Source organism: Diceros bicornis, chromosome 13 (genome assembly GCF_020826845.1).
Source record: "Diceros bicornis minor isolate mBicDic1 chromosome 13, mDicBic1.mat.cur, whole genome shotgun sequence".
Taxonomy (NCBI): Eukaryota; Metazoa; Chordata; class Mammalia; order Perissodactyla; family Rhinocerotidae; genus Diceros; species Diceros bicornis.
The window spans coordinates 38463540-38476982 of NC_080752.1; the positions used below are offsets into that span (position 1 = coordinate 38463540).

General features: G+C 39.4%; 1 protein-coding gene across 4 annotated transcripts in view; it reads right to left on the minus strand.

The window, feature by feature from the left end:
• Positions 1-13443, minus strand: part of USP48 (ubiquitin specific peptidase 48) — an 88973-nt gene that overhangs the window by 15745 nt on the left and 59785 nt on the right. For all 4 annotated transcript variants that reach the window (XM_058553155.1, XM_058553154.1, XM_058553153.1 and 1 more), the window contains 7 exons: positions 10442-10513; positions 4698-4822; positions 4422-4544; positions 4066-4127; positions 3681-3791; positions 1926-2056; positions 1470-1576 (listed from right to left, as the gene is read on the minus strand). In XM_058553155.1, the coding sequence (XP_058409138.1) occupies positions 1470-1576; positions 1926-2056; positions 3681-3791; positions 4066-4127; positions 4422-4544; positions 4698-4822; positions 10442-10513 (731 nt within the window). The remainder of the gene's footprint in view (positions 1-1469; positions 1577-1925; positions 2057-3680; positions 3792-4065; positions 4128-4421; positions 4545-4697; positions 4823-10441; positions 10514-13443) is intronic.

The following is a 13443-nucleotide window of genomic DNA, read 5'->3' on the forward strand; positions in this document are numbered from 1 at the left end:
AAATAAATAATAAAACTTTAGCTAAATTGGATACTATTTTATACTAGATAGCAATATATACAAAAGATTTAAGAAAATTCTAAAAGAAAAATTAAGACATTTATACTCATTAACTTCATTTTCTCAGCAAATTAGGAAATGAAGGCCTTAGTTCAACTTGCGAAGCGGAACCCTAGACCTTTAGAACATAATTTATAAGTCATCTTTCTAAAACAATGTTTGGTAACTATCATCAAATAAAATGTGTTCCACTTTGTCTTTAATTCCCAAAACCTTGGAATCAAATTAATGAGATGACCAGAGATCCAAGTCAGGATCACCTATGAGGCATCCCTAATTATAATAAAAATGCTCCAAATCCAATCCATATAGCAAGTTTGAACATCCCTGCTCCCAAAATATACCCAAAGCTGTCTACTTCACCGATCCTTGTAGATCAATGCAAGAGGATCTAACCTGGTTTTCCTTATTCCTGTTACGCCCTCACCAATTCCAAACACAAATGGCAAGGGTGACCTTTTAAAAGCATCAATCAGATCACACCATGACCTTGCTTGAAACGCTCCAGTGGCTTATCTACACTTAGAATGAAATCCCAAATCCTTGGTATGACATATAAAATTTGATAGAATTTGGTCCTTCATCCCATATCACTAACCCTCCCTGGAAGAAACTTCACTCTAGATCAGTGCTACCCACTATGGCAGCCAGTGGCCATATGTGCCTATCTAAGTTTAAATGAATTAACAATTCAGTTTCTCAGTCAGCCTGGCCACATTTCATGTGCTCCATAGCGACACATGTCTAGTGGTACCATAGTGGTCAGTGCAGACACAGAACATTTCTATCACTGCAGAAAGTTCCACCAGACAGAGCTGCTCTAGACACAATGACTTTCACTCTATTGCTTGAACACATTAGGCTTATTCCTTTGGCCTTTGTTCCCTTTGCCTGGATCCCTGATAGTTCCTGCTCAGGTAAAACAACTCCTCCTCCAAGATGTCTTTCCTGTCAACTCCCTCTCTAACAGTGTCACCTCCACCTCTGCCAGTCTCTCACTTTACCCTGCTAAAGTTCCCTCTAAACATTCCTCCCTGTGTGAAATCAAATTAATTTATGAATTACGGGTTTATGAATTACGGGTTTATTCTTGATCTTCCTCACCAGGTACAAATATTCTTGAAGGCCAGTACCGTGTCTGTCTTCTTCACTGTATCCCCAGCAGCAAGACCATTCCTGGCACATAGTTGACATTTCAATAAACATTTGTATATCAAATTAATAACTGACTAAATCCACATAGAATCACGTAACTATTCATTTTCAATCTTGTCCAATTTCAACTCTTATGCCAAATAGCTCCAAGGAAACAAAAATGTGATCCCAGGCAGTCCTCAGCGCAAAATCCAACAGCAAGTCAAAAAGCAAAGCTTGATCATTACTGGTCACGGCCACAGAGGGATCGGTACCTTTTTATTATCCACAACTTTATGGACATAGATGGTGGCTTGAGTGTATTCACGCAGGTCCCTCTGCTGTTGACACAATAAGCCTTCTCTGCATTCTGGGCAAAGTTCTAAAAAGTAGTAAAATAGAAGTGGCTGAGGAATTACCATCAAAGAACCAAAGATCTAAAAGTATATATTAAAGTTACCAGTGAGTATTCATTAAACTATTACTCATATTTTCTATTAACTGTTGTATTGTTATATGCAAATAATAATACGGAAATTCATTTACTACCAAGAAATAAACATACAAATAATGAGATGATAATACGATAGTTCCCACCTGGGATGTATTAGTTTTGGACTGCCACATGATCTTTAATTTTAAGTAGAGAATACAATATTAACATACTCTTTCCTTCCCCCTTAAGATGTCAACTTGTAACTATACAAACTAAGAGCAATATGAAAACTTACTAGGCTCAGAAATATACTGTGTTTCTGAAGGGTTTGCATCTCCCACTTCAGTTCTCGTGATTTTAATTACATGATCCACAACAAAGAGCTTTTGTATCATTTGCCACTCACTGGGCCATATGAGAGCTATACTGTGCAAAAAAACACAACATGCTTTAAGACACATGGAAATTAAGAGAACTAACACAATCCATTAGTCTCCTAAACCCAAATCATCAAAATCAATATTTAATACAAAGGAATTAGAGGGGAGAGATACATCACCATCCACAAGGAGTAGTCCTTTTTCACACAAAGGAAAGCTACAACAGCAGGGAAACTTAATGGACTGGAGTTAGGTGAATCAACACAGGTAAATCTCAAAAACCTTGGGCCGGCCCCGTGGCTTAGCGGTTAAGTGCGCGCGCTCCACTACTGGCAGCCCAGGTTCGGATCCCGGGCGCGCACCGACGCACCGCTTCTCCAGCCATGCTGGGGCTGCGTCCCATGTACAGCAACTAGAAGGATGTGCAACTATGACGTACAACTATCTACTGGGCCTTTGGGGGGAAAAAAAGGAGGAGAATTGGCAATTCTCCTGGCTCAGAGCCAGTCTTCCTCAGCAAAAAGAGGAGGATTAGCACGGATGTTAGCTCAGGGCTGATCTCCCTCACAAAAAAAAAAATCTCAAAAACCTAAGTCGAATAGAAGTTAGCTGTAGAAGAATAAATATAGTATGACGCCATTTAGACAAAAAAATTTTAAATATGCATAACATTACTACGTGTGGGTTGTGTTGTTTTTTTTTTAAGGAATACTTTCTGAGACCAGTCACCTTCAAATTCAGGACAGTGGTTATTGTGGGAGAGGAAGGAAGGGAGAGAGAAAAGGAGGAATAAAAGAAAGAATAAGTGCTGAGGGGCCTTCGATTATATTTGAATTAACTTTTAAGTTGGTTGGTGGCATACATTTATTTGTTTTATTATAGATATTTTCCTGGATGTCTGGCATTTACAACAACAACAAAAAAAAAAAAAGGGAAAAAAGAGCTAGAGGGAGAATCTAGAAGAAAATATATACTAATTCTAAGCTTCCTGACTAATGTTAACATATGAGTATATGAATAGTAAACTCCCTAACTCTAGCTGCATCCAAAGAGAATTTTTATTTATGTGTTTCAATTTTCTTTTCATGGTTTACAGGAAAGATCAGAGGCATTTTACCTTCTCTTACATAGTTACTTAAAAATTATTTATTTCAAAAGATAAAATGGCAACATCAGAGGAGAATTTCATAGATGAGTCCTTTTGGAAGCTCTTGAGTGAAACAAAATTTTGATGCTGAGACCCTAGAATTCCAGAAGACCAGCTCGGTGGCTTTGCTCTGGTGTCATGCTGCCTTCCTCTTCCTCTATTTTCTGAAGCCTGGTGATTTCTCAAGCCCCACTGATTATGTAATTCTGGAAAAGAGGTCTACCTAGAGACACTGTACTGATTACCAGCAGCGTGGAAGGAGAAAGCAGGGCTCCAGGAAGAGAAGGAAAAAACAAAGAGCAAGGGAGCCTCGGGGAGCCTCTTGCCTCTTATGGAGAAGAAGTCTTTCTTTTCTAAAAACAACAAGTGCTCACTCGAGTAGAGCATATAAAAGGAAAACACTCTGCAGTTCAGCAAAGGACTAAAGTCCTAAAATAGACCGTTTATGTCAGATGAAAAACTTCCTAAACACACTTTATTAATCATTAGAAACAGAAAAACTGCATGAAGAAGAGAAACTCACAGTTTAGAATCTTCTTTGGTCATGGAAGCAAATGTAAACATGAGGCCCCCGTGGGGACACAGAAGGGCGTTGTTTCCAACTGATGACACGGGGCTACATCTCGTGGGTTTTCTACTCAAATGAGATAAGGAAGATCAATACATATCACTATTGTATAACGAAAGAGAAGATTTTTAAGATAATTATTTAAAATTAAAGATATATTTAAAAATATATTAGTAATTAAATGTATTTCTTAGGATTATTCATTTAACTTAAAAGAAAGCTTTCAGTACATGCTAGTGAGACTAACCATGAAGGCTACTAGGATCAGAATCCATGAATTTTTAAAAATATTAGAATCAACAACAACAAAAAAAGGAAATAGAAAATTTTTGGTTTCTACCTAACAAATTTCCGCCATTCTTCTACAAAAAACTGTGACACAATGTAGAGGACATCCGTGTCCTAGAATAGAAAAATCACATGAAAGCAGCCATTAATTCACTGCGTCCTTAACCTAAATCCTTTAGGGAAAATGTTTTTCCATATACCGTGGTTTTCCTTTTTCAAGTTTTATAAATAAAATGGAAATACAGCCCTCCACCAAGAAATAGCAAACTCGAGTCAATTCTCCCGATTAGATAACTAAACAGAAGAGAATTAGAGCAGCTCTGGGCTGTTCTGAAACAGTCCACCAGGAATTTGGCCAAGGCCTTAAAAACGTCAGATGAATTCTACCCTTTGTGGGAATCATTATACCTCTGGCCAGTTACTGAGACATGGTCTGTTTTTGTCCTGGAACAAATTCGGAAGAGAAGTCTTTTGCTCGTTTGCAATCATCTTATGTAAGGCTTCATTTTCTTCCCCTTCTCTTTCTAAAATCTGAAAGAGAATGAGGCAATCAAGCGTCTCCTGCTGACAGCACAGGACGTGCCTCCTCCCTACACCCCCATTAAAAGTACAGTTAATTCTCCCGGGGAGTCAAGCCAGGAGGCAGCATGCGATTTTCACGGATGTCAGGACAGCCATCAGTACCTTGCACTGTGAACAGCATTCTTTGTAACTTGGAAACTCAGGAGCCTTTGGAAAGTACTGTTGCAGTTTGCTCCAAGCCTCTTTAGAAACAAGCCTTCTTTCATTTTCAGATATGCACAACTCCCCTGAGTTAAAAAAAAAAAAAAAAAATTATATTTGGAAAAAAAAAAAGCTAAAAAAAAGTCAATATATAGCCTCCAAAAAAAGCTATTTCCTATTTCTCAAACTTAAGAAAAATTTGTAGGTGCTCTTCCTTCTTTTCTAAAGTGTTGTAATTCTTTCTCTCTTTCCTTAGTTTCAAAAAATCTCTAAATTTTTAATTTCATCTAATTCTAAAGGAGCCAGCCATTCCTTTACATCCTTAATCTAGGTCTGTTGTTGAAAATCTGGAGATAAAAGCTCATAGAGCCTAGAGCTGTGCATTTCCTATCTTTCTTCCTGCCAGTGAAGGAAGCAGTAAAAGGGCCTTCCAGGGATCCTGGTGTCTCTGTGCTATGGCCGGGGTTATTCAAAAGCATTTCATCCACATCCACGCTCAAATGGCACAATTTCCTGCAGACTTTATTTTCTCCCAATTGACTGTGTTACTTTACTGAAATCCTGAATTGAAACGGTATTTTCAAGGTTGTGTGCAAACTTCCCAGATCCATTCTCTTAAGCTACCAACTCAAAGTTAAGGAGTGAAGCAATCTACTGTTCAATCGGAAAACCATCTCCAGTCAAGACCCAATTGGTTTGCTACTACTATTGTCATCACCCCTATGCCCCTGAATCTTTGAAAACCCCAGAAGAGAACAAGAATACTGGTAGTCACCACCACCCTTCCTCTTCTCAGGAGACCGCAGGACCCCCAGATGGCAGCGACATGCAATCTCAGCAGCGCCCCTTCAGTTTACTGTTTACATATCTACATCTCGCTTTCCAGGGCCCTTCTCCCCTCCATTTGTGGTTCTATTTTCTATGGTTTCAGCTGCTCCCAAATGATACATTGGCGAACTGCACTTACGTACTTCTATGGGTCAGCACCCAGAAAACCATCTGTAAGCTTCCAAAGCCATACACTTGTTTCCACCCTCACTGGCAAGGTACCTCCGTGTTTATTAACAGTAATAAAGCCAGGAGCTTTCTAAATACAGTATCAATCTCTGCTTCATGTGCTTTACATAATAAACTGGGAATCAGAGAAACTAATACACCCAGGGTCACCACAGCTGGTGAATAATGACGCTGGGATATTTCTAATACCTCAAAATGCATCTTCTTAACTTTCACCTTTCACCTCTTACTGAGCTTTGAATAATCCCAAAAAAGATTACTTTGCTTTAAAAAACTTATCACCAGAGAAAATAGGTCACAATATAAAAATTAACTTTTTTTCTGAGTCAGCTGTTAACTTAAATTTCCTTTAAGGCTATGAAAACTTACTCCAACATGCCTATCTATCCTCAGATACAATTAGAGAATTTATTTTTTTTTAAGGTTAATTGGATTACCAAACCCTAATGTAGTACACATCTTTATGGTGAAACATAATGCAGCCATAAAAAGGATTAAGGTAGACTTCCATGACCTGATTTAGAAAAAACTTCAAGGCAATTATAATTTTAAAGTAGTTTCCTTTTTTTCTTTTTTTTTAAAAAAGGACTTTTCCTCTGTATGTCCATGGTATAACCCAATCTGGTTCAGAAAAGGAAAGAGAATGAAAGAAACAATAATACGAATACATACACACATTTTAATAGGATTCCACAGACACTATGGATGCACTGCCTCTTGTTTTGATGTGGGGGTACTTTTACTTAGTGACTGGCACTAATGTTGGGTATGTATTAGTTGATTAGAAAAAAACAACCCATATTTCTGAAAACAGAAAAGCATTTTAATATGTCATTTTACTGTACTCTAATTGGTAATAAATACAAGGCCCTCCACTTTACTTCTTAGCCATGTTTCTAAATTTAGTTTCATATCATTTTAATAACTACCATGGTTTAATATATCTGAATATGGTTTATGAGCTGACAATAATTAACTTTTATTTGTGATATGAATTTTTAAAAATTAGACATGTATCCTACAATAAATAACATTGTTTTTTAAATTTAAAAAGAGAAAGCCAATCAACTAAATTCACCCTGTGAGCAACATCTCCCAATACAAGATCAAACCAGCCATGGGAGATTTAATTTACCAAACATAATTGGATAACCTAATCCCCAGAGATTCTTCCGGTAAAAATAGAAATCTAGTTAACAATGGGTTTAGACTCTGAATAAATACCCCTCCACCCAAAAATCCAGTTCAAACTCTAATAATTTGGGCCACAAAACATCTAAAGAACTTGTAAAAAAAAACAAAGCAAAAAACAAAATTAAAAAACTGCTCAAGTGCTAAGCAAACTAAGTGTAACAAACAAGGTAGGTTATAGGAAGGTTATCCACTTGAATACAAAATAAAGTGGATGAGAAAGCCTGATGCATATATAATATCTGCAATAAATGCTGAGCTCTATGGTAGTAGTAAATCTTCTAATGGAATATAATCCAGTGATTAATTCACATAAAATCTGTGACATATTAAATATATACAAGCCTTTAGAAATACATTGGGATTTTGTTAAAAAAAATATGAAAATTCAAAACAAGGACTTCCAGATAAAAATGATGTTTTAAAAGAGCATTTACGGGCCGGCCCCGTGGCTTAGCGGTTAAGTGCGCACGCTCCGCTGCTGGCGGCGCGGGTTCGGATCCCGGGCGCACAATGACGCACCGCTTCTCCGGCCATGCTGAGGCCGCGTCCCACATACAGCAACTAGAAGGATGTGCAGCTGTGACATACAACTATCCACTGGGGCTTTGGGGGGAAAAAATAAAAAATAAAAAAAATAAAAAATAAAAAAATAAAATTAAAACCACATTTACTTTCAATGCCTCCTGACCACAGTAAAGAGATTTTTTTTAAAGATATAAAATCATAATGACAGATAAAGAGAACAGAGAGGGAATAACAGCAACAAAAACTTTAGAAGCTTAAAAGCAGATGGATGAGACACAAGAAAAATGAATGCTAAATCGGCACTAAGTCAAGATGTTATCAGATTGACTACACTACAGAAATGCCCCACCAGACCCGGGAACTGGGGCACTGGGAAGCGTAGGCGAGGTTAAAAACATAGGAGAACAGATTAAAAGTCTACAGCAGAGGCAGTTAAAATTCTCACTCCCCTCCTCTACACCTTACAGATAACTGCCCCTCTACTCACAAAGAAGACTACAAGTTTCTCTGACGACATAAAACCTAGGGCCTCTGCACGGGGGGACACGCAGCACAGACGAATGAGGTAACAAGCTGAGATGGGGACAAGTCAATGTCTCCACACAGAACACAGAAACTCCTAAGCCCTCTTCTCTCTACATCCCCAGAACAGTGGCAGACAGGTCTGTGTTTTCCAGGCAGGAGAATGAAGATGATTATGGAGAAATCTGAGCAGCCCACGAGCAGATACTGACATTGGGAATTCCCAGTGAAACAGCCCAGCCTGGGCCCCCTAACTGTGAAGCTCATGGTCATCAGCCCTCCCACACACACACACACACACACACATACCCAGAGAGCACCTTACACAATAAATGAGGGCAAGCCAGTGTGAGACGTCACCACACTGGGGACGAAGATCTCACAAGCCGCCAGAAATGGAAGGAAGAATGGCTTTTGACAAATGGTATACTGAGAGAGCAAGTCTTTCAAATTTCTGAAGAAAAATAATTTCAAGCAATTATATACCTAGACAAAACTATCCATCAAGTGTGGTAACCTTCAGCAAATGACTCTCACCTGTCTGTGCCTTAGTTTACTTACTCATCAGTACAACGGATACGATAATAATACTGATCTCTCGGGGTTGTTGACAGATTAAATGAGTTAATATCTATACACTCAGAAAACTATCAGGCACATGGTAAACATTCAGTAAGTGTGCACTATCATCAGTACTCCTACTACCACCACCAACACCATCAACACATCTCAGGAACAAGTTTTAATATAAACCTAATGGGTCAAGTGGGTGTCTAGGTAAGATCCAATATCCTGCACTTGAAACACCAGACCCCATGGGCACGGTACACTGACAGGTGACGGCCACAAAAACAACAGTTTAGAACTATTCTCTTTAAATACTAGATAATGAAGTATGTCAACAAAATGCCACTGAGTTGCAGATCAAGCTAAAGATCTAAAAAATAGCTCCTCTGTACAATTTCTGATTGGCTGAGGAGTGCAGCATGAGCCCTGAAATCACATCAGCTCTGCCATGCTTCCTAGTCAAAACTGGAACACTGAAAAGACAAGATGAGACAAGAGGTGGGAAGACAGAGCAAAAGTCAGTGAGCGAAGGAGTAAGACAACAATCTGAATTCTGGTGCCGTTTCAACCAGCTGGGCAGCACCAAGCATGAAACGGTATTTCGCCACCAATTCCTCAACTCTCAAAATGGATGCACTTATCCCATGTCCACATCGCTGCTATGAAGGGAAAATAAAAGAGTTGATATGAAAGCATCTTTTGCCTATTTACTGCACCTTCTCCCTCTGTTTACTTAAATCTGTTTACCACTTGGGAGGTCACATCATCTCCCACATTTGTGCAGGGTGATGCGATAGGAAGGACAGATGGGCTTGGGACCCATGGAGACTCGAATCCACATCCCAAGATGACCCCCCTCCCCTTCCCAGTTGTGTGGCCAGGAAATGAGAATGCCACTCGGCTAACAAGCTAAGGTGCAGTGAGACAATGTCCAGAGAGATCAGCAGGCAAGCAGCACTCAAGTGACAACTATTAGTAGTGTCACCAAGGACCCTGATACAAAAGTGCTAGTGTGCATGAGGGTAACTGAGAGACATCACGCACCAGTTCATAACGAACCAATGAAGTAAGAACTAAAATCAGGAATTTATTAGGACCAACACGAATTCTGAATATTAGCAATATGTTAGCAAACAACAAGAAACGCAGAGACGTAGGTTAACAGTTTTAACCAGTGACATCCCAACTTCTCTGGGTCCAATTTTTCTCAGGATAGAGGGACTTACGCAGTAGAAGGCTTTGAGAAGTAGACACCTGTTTGACTTTCAGAGTGCTAACAGGATGGAAAATCATGTCTCATATGTAATGAGTCCCTTGCACAAAGTTACTTATTAGAAGTGAGCACTCACAAAGACCAAATAAGTACGTAAACAAATACATAGGATTAATAGGGATTTGGAAATTCTTCTAGCAGCTAGAAGCTAGCTACTAGCTACACAGTAGCTAGTCAATAAATATCTAAGAAACTATACCAGAAATAGCCCTAATAATAATACAAATGCTGTTCTCAAAGCGTTCAAATTGGACAAAGACAGTCATGGGAAATAACTGAAATTCTTCCCTTCAAACTCAGAAAGCCCTGTAATATGACAAGTGACAAAAAGTTTCTTCTCCTCTAAATATGGGAAAATCCCTTTTTTTTTCAAAGAGAGAAGAAAAGGTATGAGAGGCACTGGCATGAAAGTGGACAGCAGGAGCTAACAGTTAAAAAGGGTAAGAGACAGAAACATCAAAAACAAGTACGGTTTAGAAAACCAGTTACTCCACCATGGCTGCCATATTAGGACCTAATCCCTGAGAGAGAGAGCAAAACACTTAACACAATATTTATGATATGCTAAAGTCAGCCTAACAACGGAAAATCTACGCTTCTGGCTTACCATGTGGGCACAGAATGTCTTCATTAAAATTTAATTCCTCCTCTTCTTCTTTTCTTTCTTCCTTTGATTCGTCTAATCAAAAGAAATACAGATAATAACTGCTCTGGCTGTTGTATTTAAAGTTCAAAGTAGCAGAGATATTACTCTGCACAATTTTGAACAAAGAAACCTTTAAGACATAATCTAAAAATTAGACCCAAGTGATTCCTACACAGTTCTGCTAAGAAGTGTTATATTTCTTTCCCTTAAAAGGGAAGAAAAATATCTGAATGGCAGTCTTACTTTGTAAAGATTTAGGTTATGCAAGAAAATGTGCCTTTTTTTCAAATTGAAAAATAATTTACATATCCTTAATTCCAGTCAAGGTACTCAGAACACTGTGTCATAAACCAAGTTAATCACCGACATGTCATGTCATTTTCACCTACCTATTCTTTTAGGGGTTGAATAGAAAGCTTTAGAGGCTAATGAAATAAAGACTTAATCTTTAACATCAAGCATATATAATAAAAACTTTGCTTTTCCTGTTAATATTTCTCTTCCAATATTTGCTTTTCCTACTTGTCTACACCATGTCACCATCAATTTGAAGTTGTGTATACCAGCAACATGATCGAATAAAAGAAGTCTGAAGTCAGGAGATGAGAATAGTTACTAATCCACAGGCTTACCAGGTTAAGTACATAACCCATTTTTAATATACTTAATATATGTAAAGAATATTTCTAATCATGAAAAAGCTCCAGCAGAGAAATGGGCAAAGGAAGGACATGACCAGATAACTCCATCTCCTCTTTCTGTCACACACAAGCAAATACAAATAACTCCTCAAATATATGACAATGATCAACCTCAATGATAATTTTGAAAGCCGATAAGTCTTGACAGTGCTAAGTCATTTTTCATGTACCAGACTGATAAAAGATGAAGTGACTGATGTACTCTGTGTGTTGACAAAAGCAGCAGAAACAAGCTCCCAATATGCTTCCTGGAGGAAATTTACCAATATGTGTCAGTATGTGGCAATTATAAATGGGTGTGATTCTCAGATCCAGCAATTTCTAGCAATTTATTTCTCAGAAATAATCTGAGGGGCCGGCCCCGTGGTGTAGCGGTTAAGTGCGTGCACTCCACTGCTGGCGGCCCAGGTTCGGATCCCGGGCGTGCACCGATGCACCGCTTGTCAGGCCATGCTGTGGTGGCGCCCCATATAAAGTGGAGGAAGATGGGCACGGATGTTAGCCCAGGGCCAGTCTTCCTGAGCAAAAAGAGGAGGATTGGCACGGATGTTAGCTCAGGGCTGATCTTCCTCACAAAAAAAGAAATAATCTGAAAATTATGCAAAGGTGTAGGTACAAGGACACATAAGGATGCTCACTGCATCTGTGCTTATATAACAATTGTAAAAAATTGAAATAGAATATGTTAAATAAACATAACATATCCACAAGATGAAATGCAGCCACATGGGCCGGATCCGTGGCTTAGTGGTTAAGTGCTCGCGCTCCGCTGCTGGCAGCCCGGGTTTGGATCCCAGGCGCGCACCGACGCACCGCTTCACCAGCCATGCTGAGGCAGCGTCCCACATACAGCAACTAGAAGGATGTGCAGCTATGCCATACAACTATCTACGGGGGCTTTGGGGGAAAAAATAAATAAATAAATAAAATTTAAAAAAAGAAATGCAGCCACTAAGTAAAAAGAACTGTACATTTTGATAGAGGAAGAGGCACAACTCTGCCTATATAAGCGCCATTATAAAAAGCCACTGTTTACAGTGATTGTATCTGGTGGAAGGGCTTTCAGTTTCTGCTTTGTCTGTACTACTTCAAGCTTTTAAAATCTTTGAATGGAGGAAGGGGGAGAAGAGAAGCATATTACTTTGAAAACAATATGAAAAATATTTTTCAGCTAGGCCAACATCAAGGCACTTTCTATTATGGCATCCAACTCTACTTAAAATGAAGGGTCTTGGGCCGGCCCCGTGGCTTAGCAGTTAAGTGCACACGCTCCGCCACTGGGGGCCCGGGTTCAATCCCGGGAGTGCATCGACGCACCGCTTCTCCGGCCATGCTGAGGCCGCGTCCCACATACAACAACTAGAAGGATGTGCAACTATGACATACAACTACCTACTGGGGCTTGGGGGAAAAAAAAGGAGGAGGATTGATAATAGGTGTTAGCTCAGAGCCGGTCTTCCTCAGCAAAAAGAGGAGGATTAGCACGGATGTTAGCTCAGGGCTGATCTTCATCACAAAAAAAAAAAAAATTAACAACAACCAAAATGAAGGGTCACTGATATATAAAGAGGCTTAAATGAGCACCAAATAAATACTTAACACACTAGGTCACATGACACCACTAAAAATATGGTTTCTAGATGACAGGACAATAAAATTACAACTAATGTTAAGTTCATGAATTACACAGCTCAACAAAGTATTTTAACCAAAAGGAAAAACATCTTCACATTTGAAAATGTTAAAAATCACAGCTTAAAACTAACTGTGGCTTTGGTGTTCTTTTTGTTTTTTTCCTGAGGAAGACTGGCCCTGAGCTAACATCTATGCCAATCTTTCTTTATTTTGTATGTGGGTTGCTGCCACAGCACGGCCACCGATGAGTGGTGTAGGTATGTGCCTGGGAACCCAACCTGGACTGCCAAAGCAGAGTCCCTTGAACTTAACCACTAGGCCATAGGGCCGGCCCCAGCTTTGGTGTTTTTATTTCCTCAAAAAGTAAGGTAGTTGGGCCGACCTGGTGGCGTGGTGGTTAAGGCTTGCACACTCCGCTTCAGCGGCCCAGGGTTTGCAGGTTTAGATCCGAGGTGCAGACCTACTCACCATTCATGGAGCCATGCTGTGGTGGCATCTCATACACAAAATAGAGGAAGATGGGCACAAATGTTAGCTCAGGGCCAATCATCCTCAGCAAAAAGAGGAAGATTGGCAATGGATGTTAGCTGATGGCCAATCTTCCTCACCAAAAAAAAAAAGAAAGAA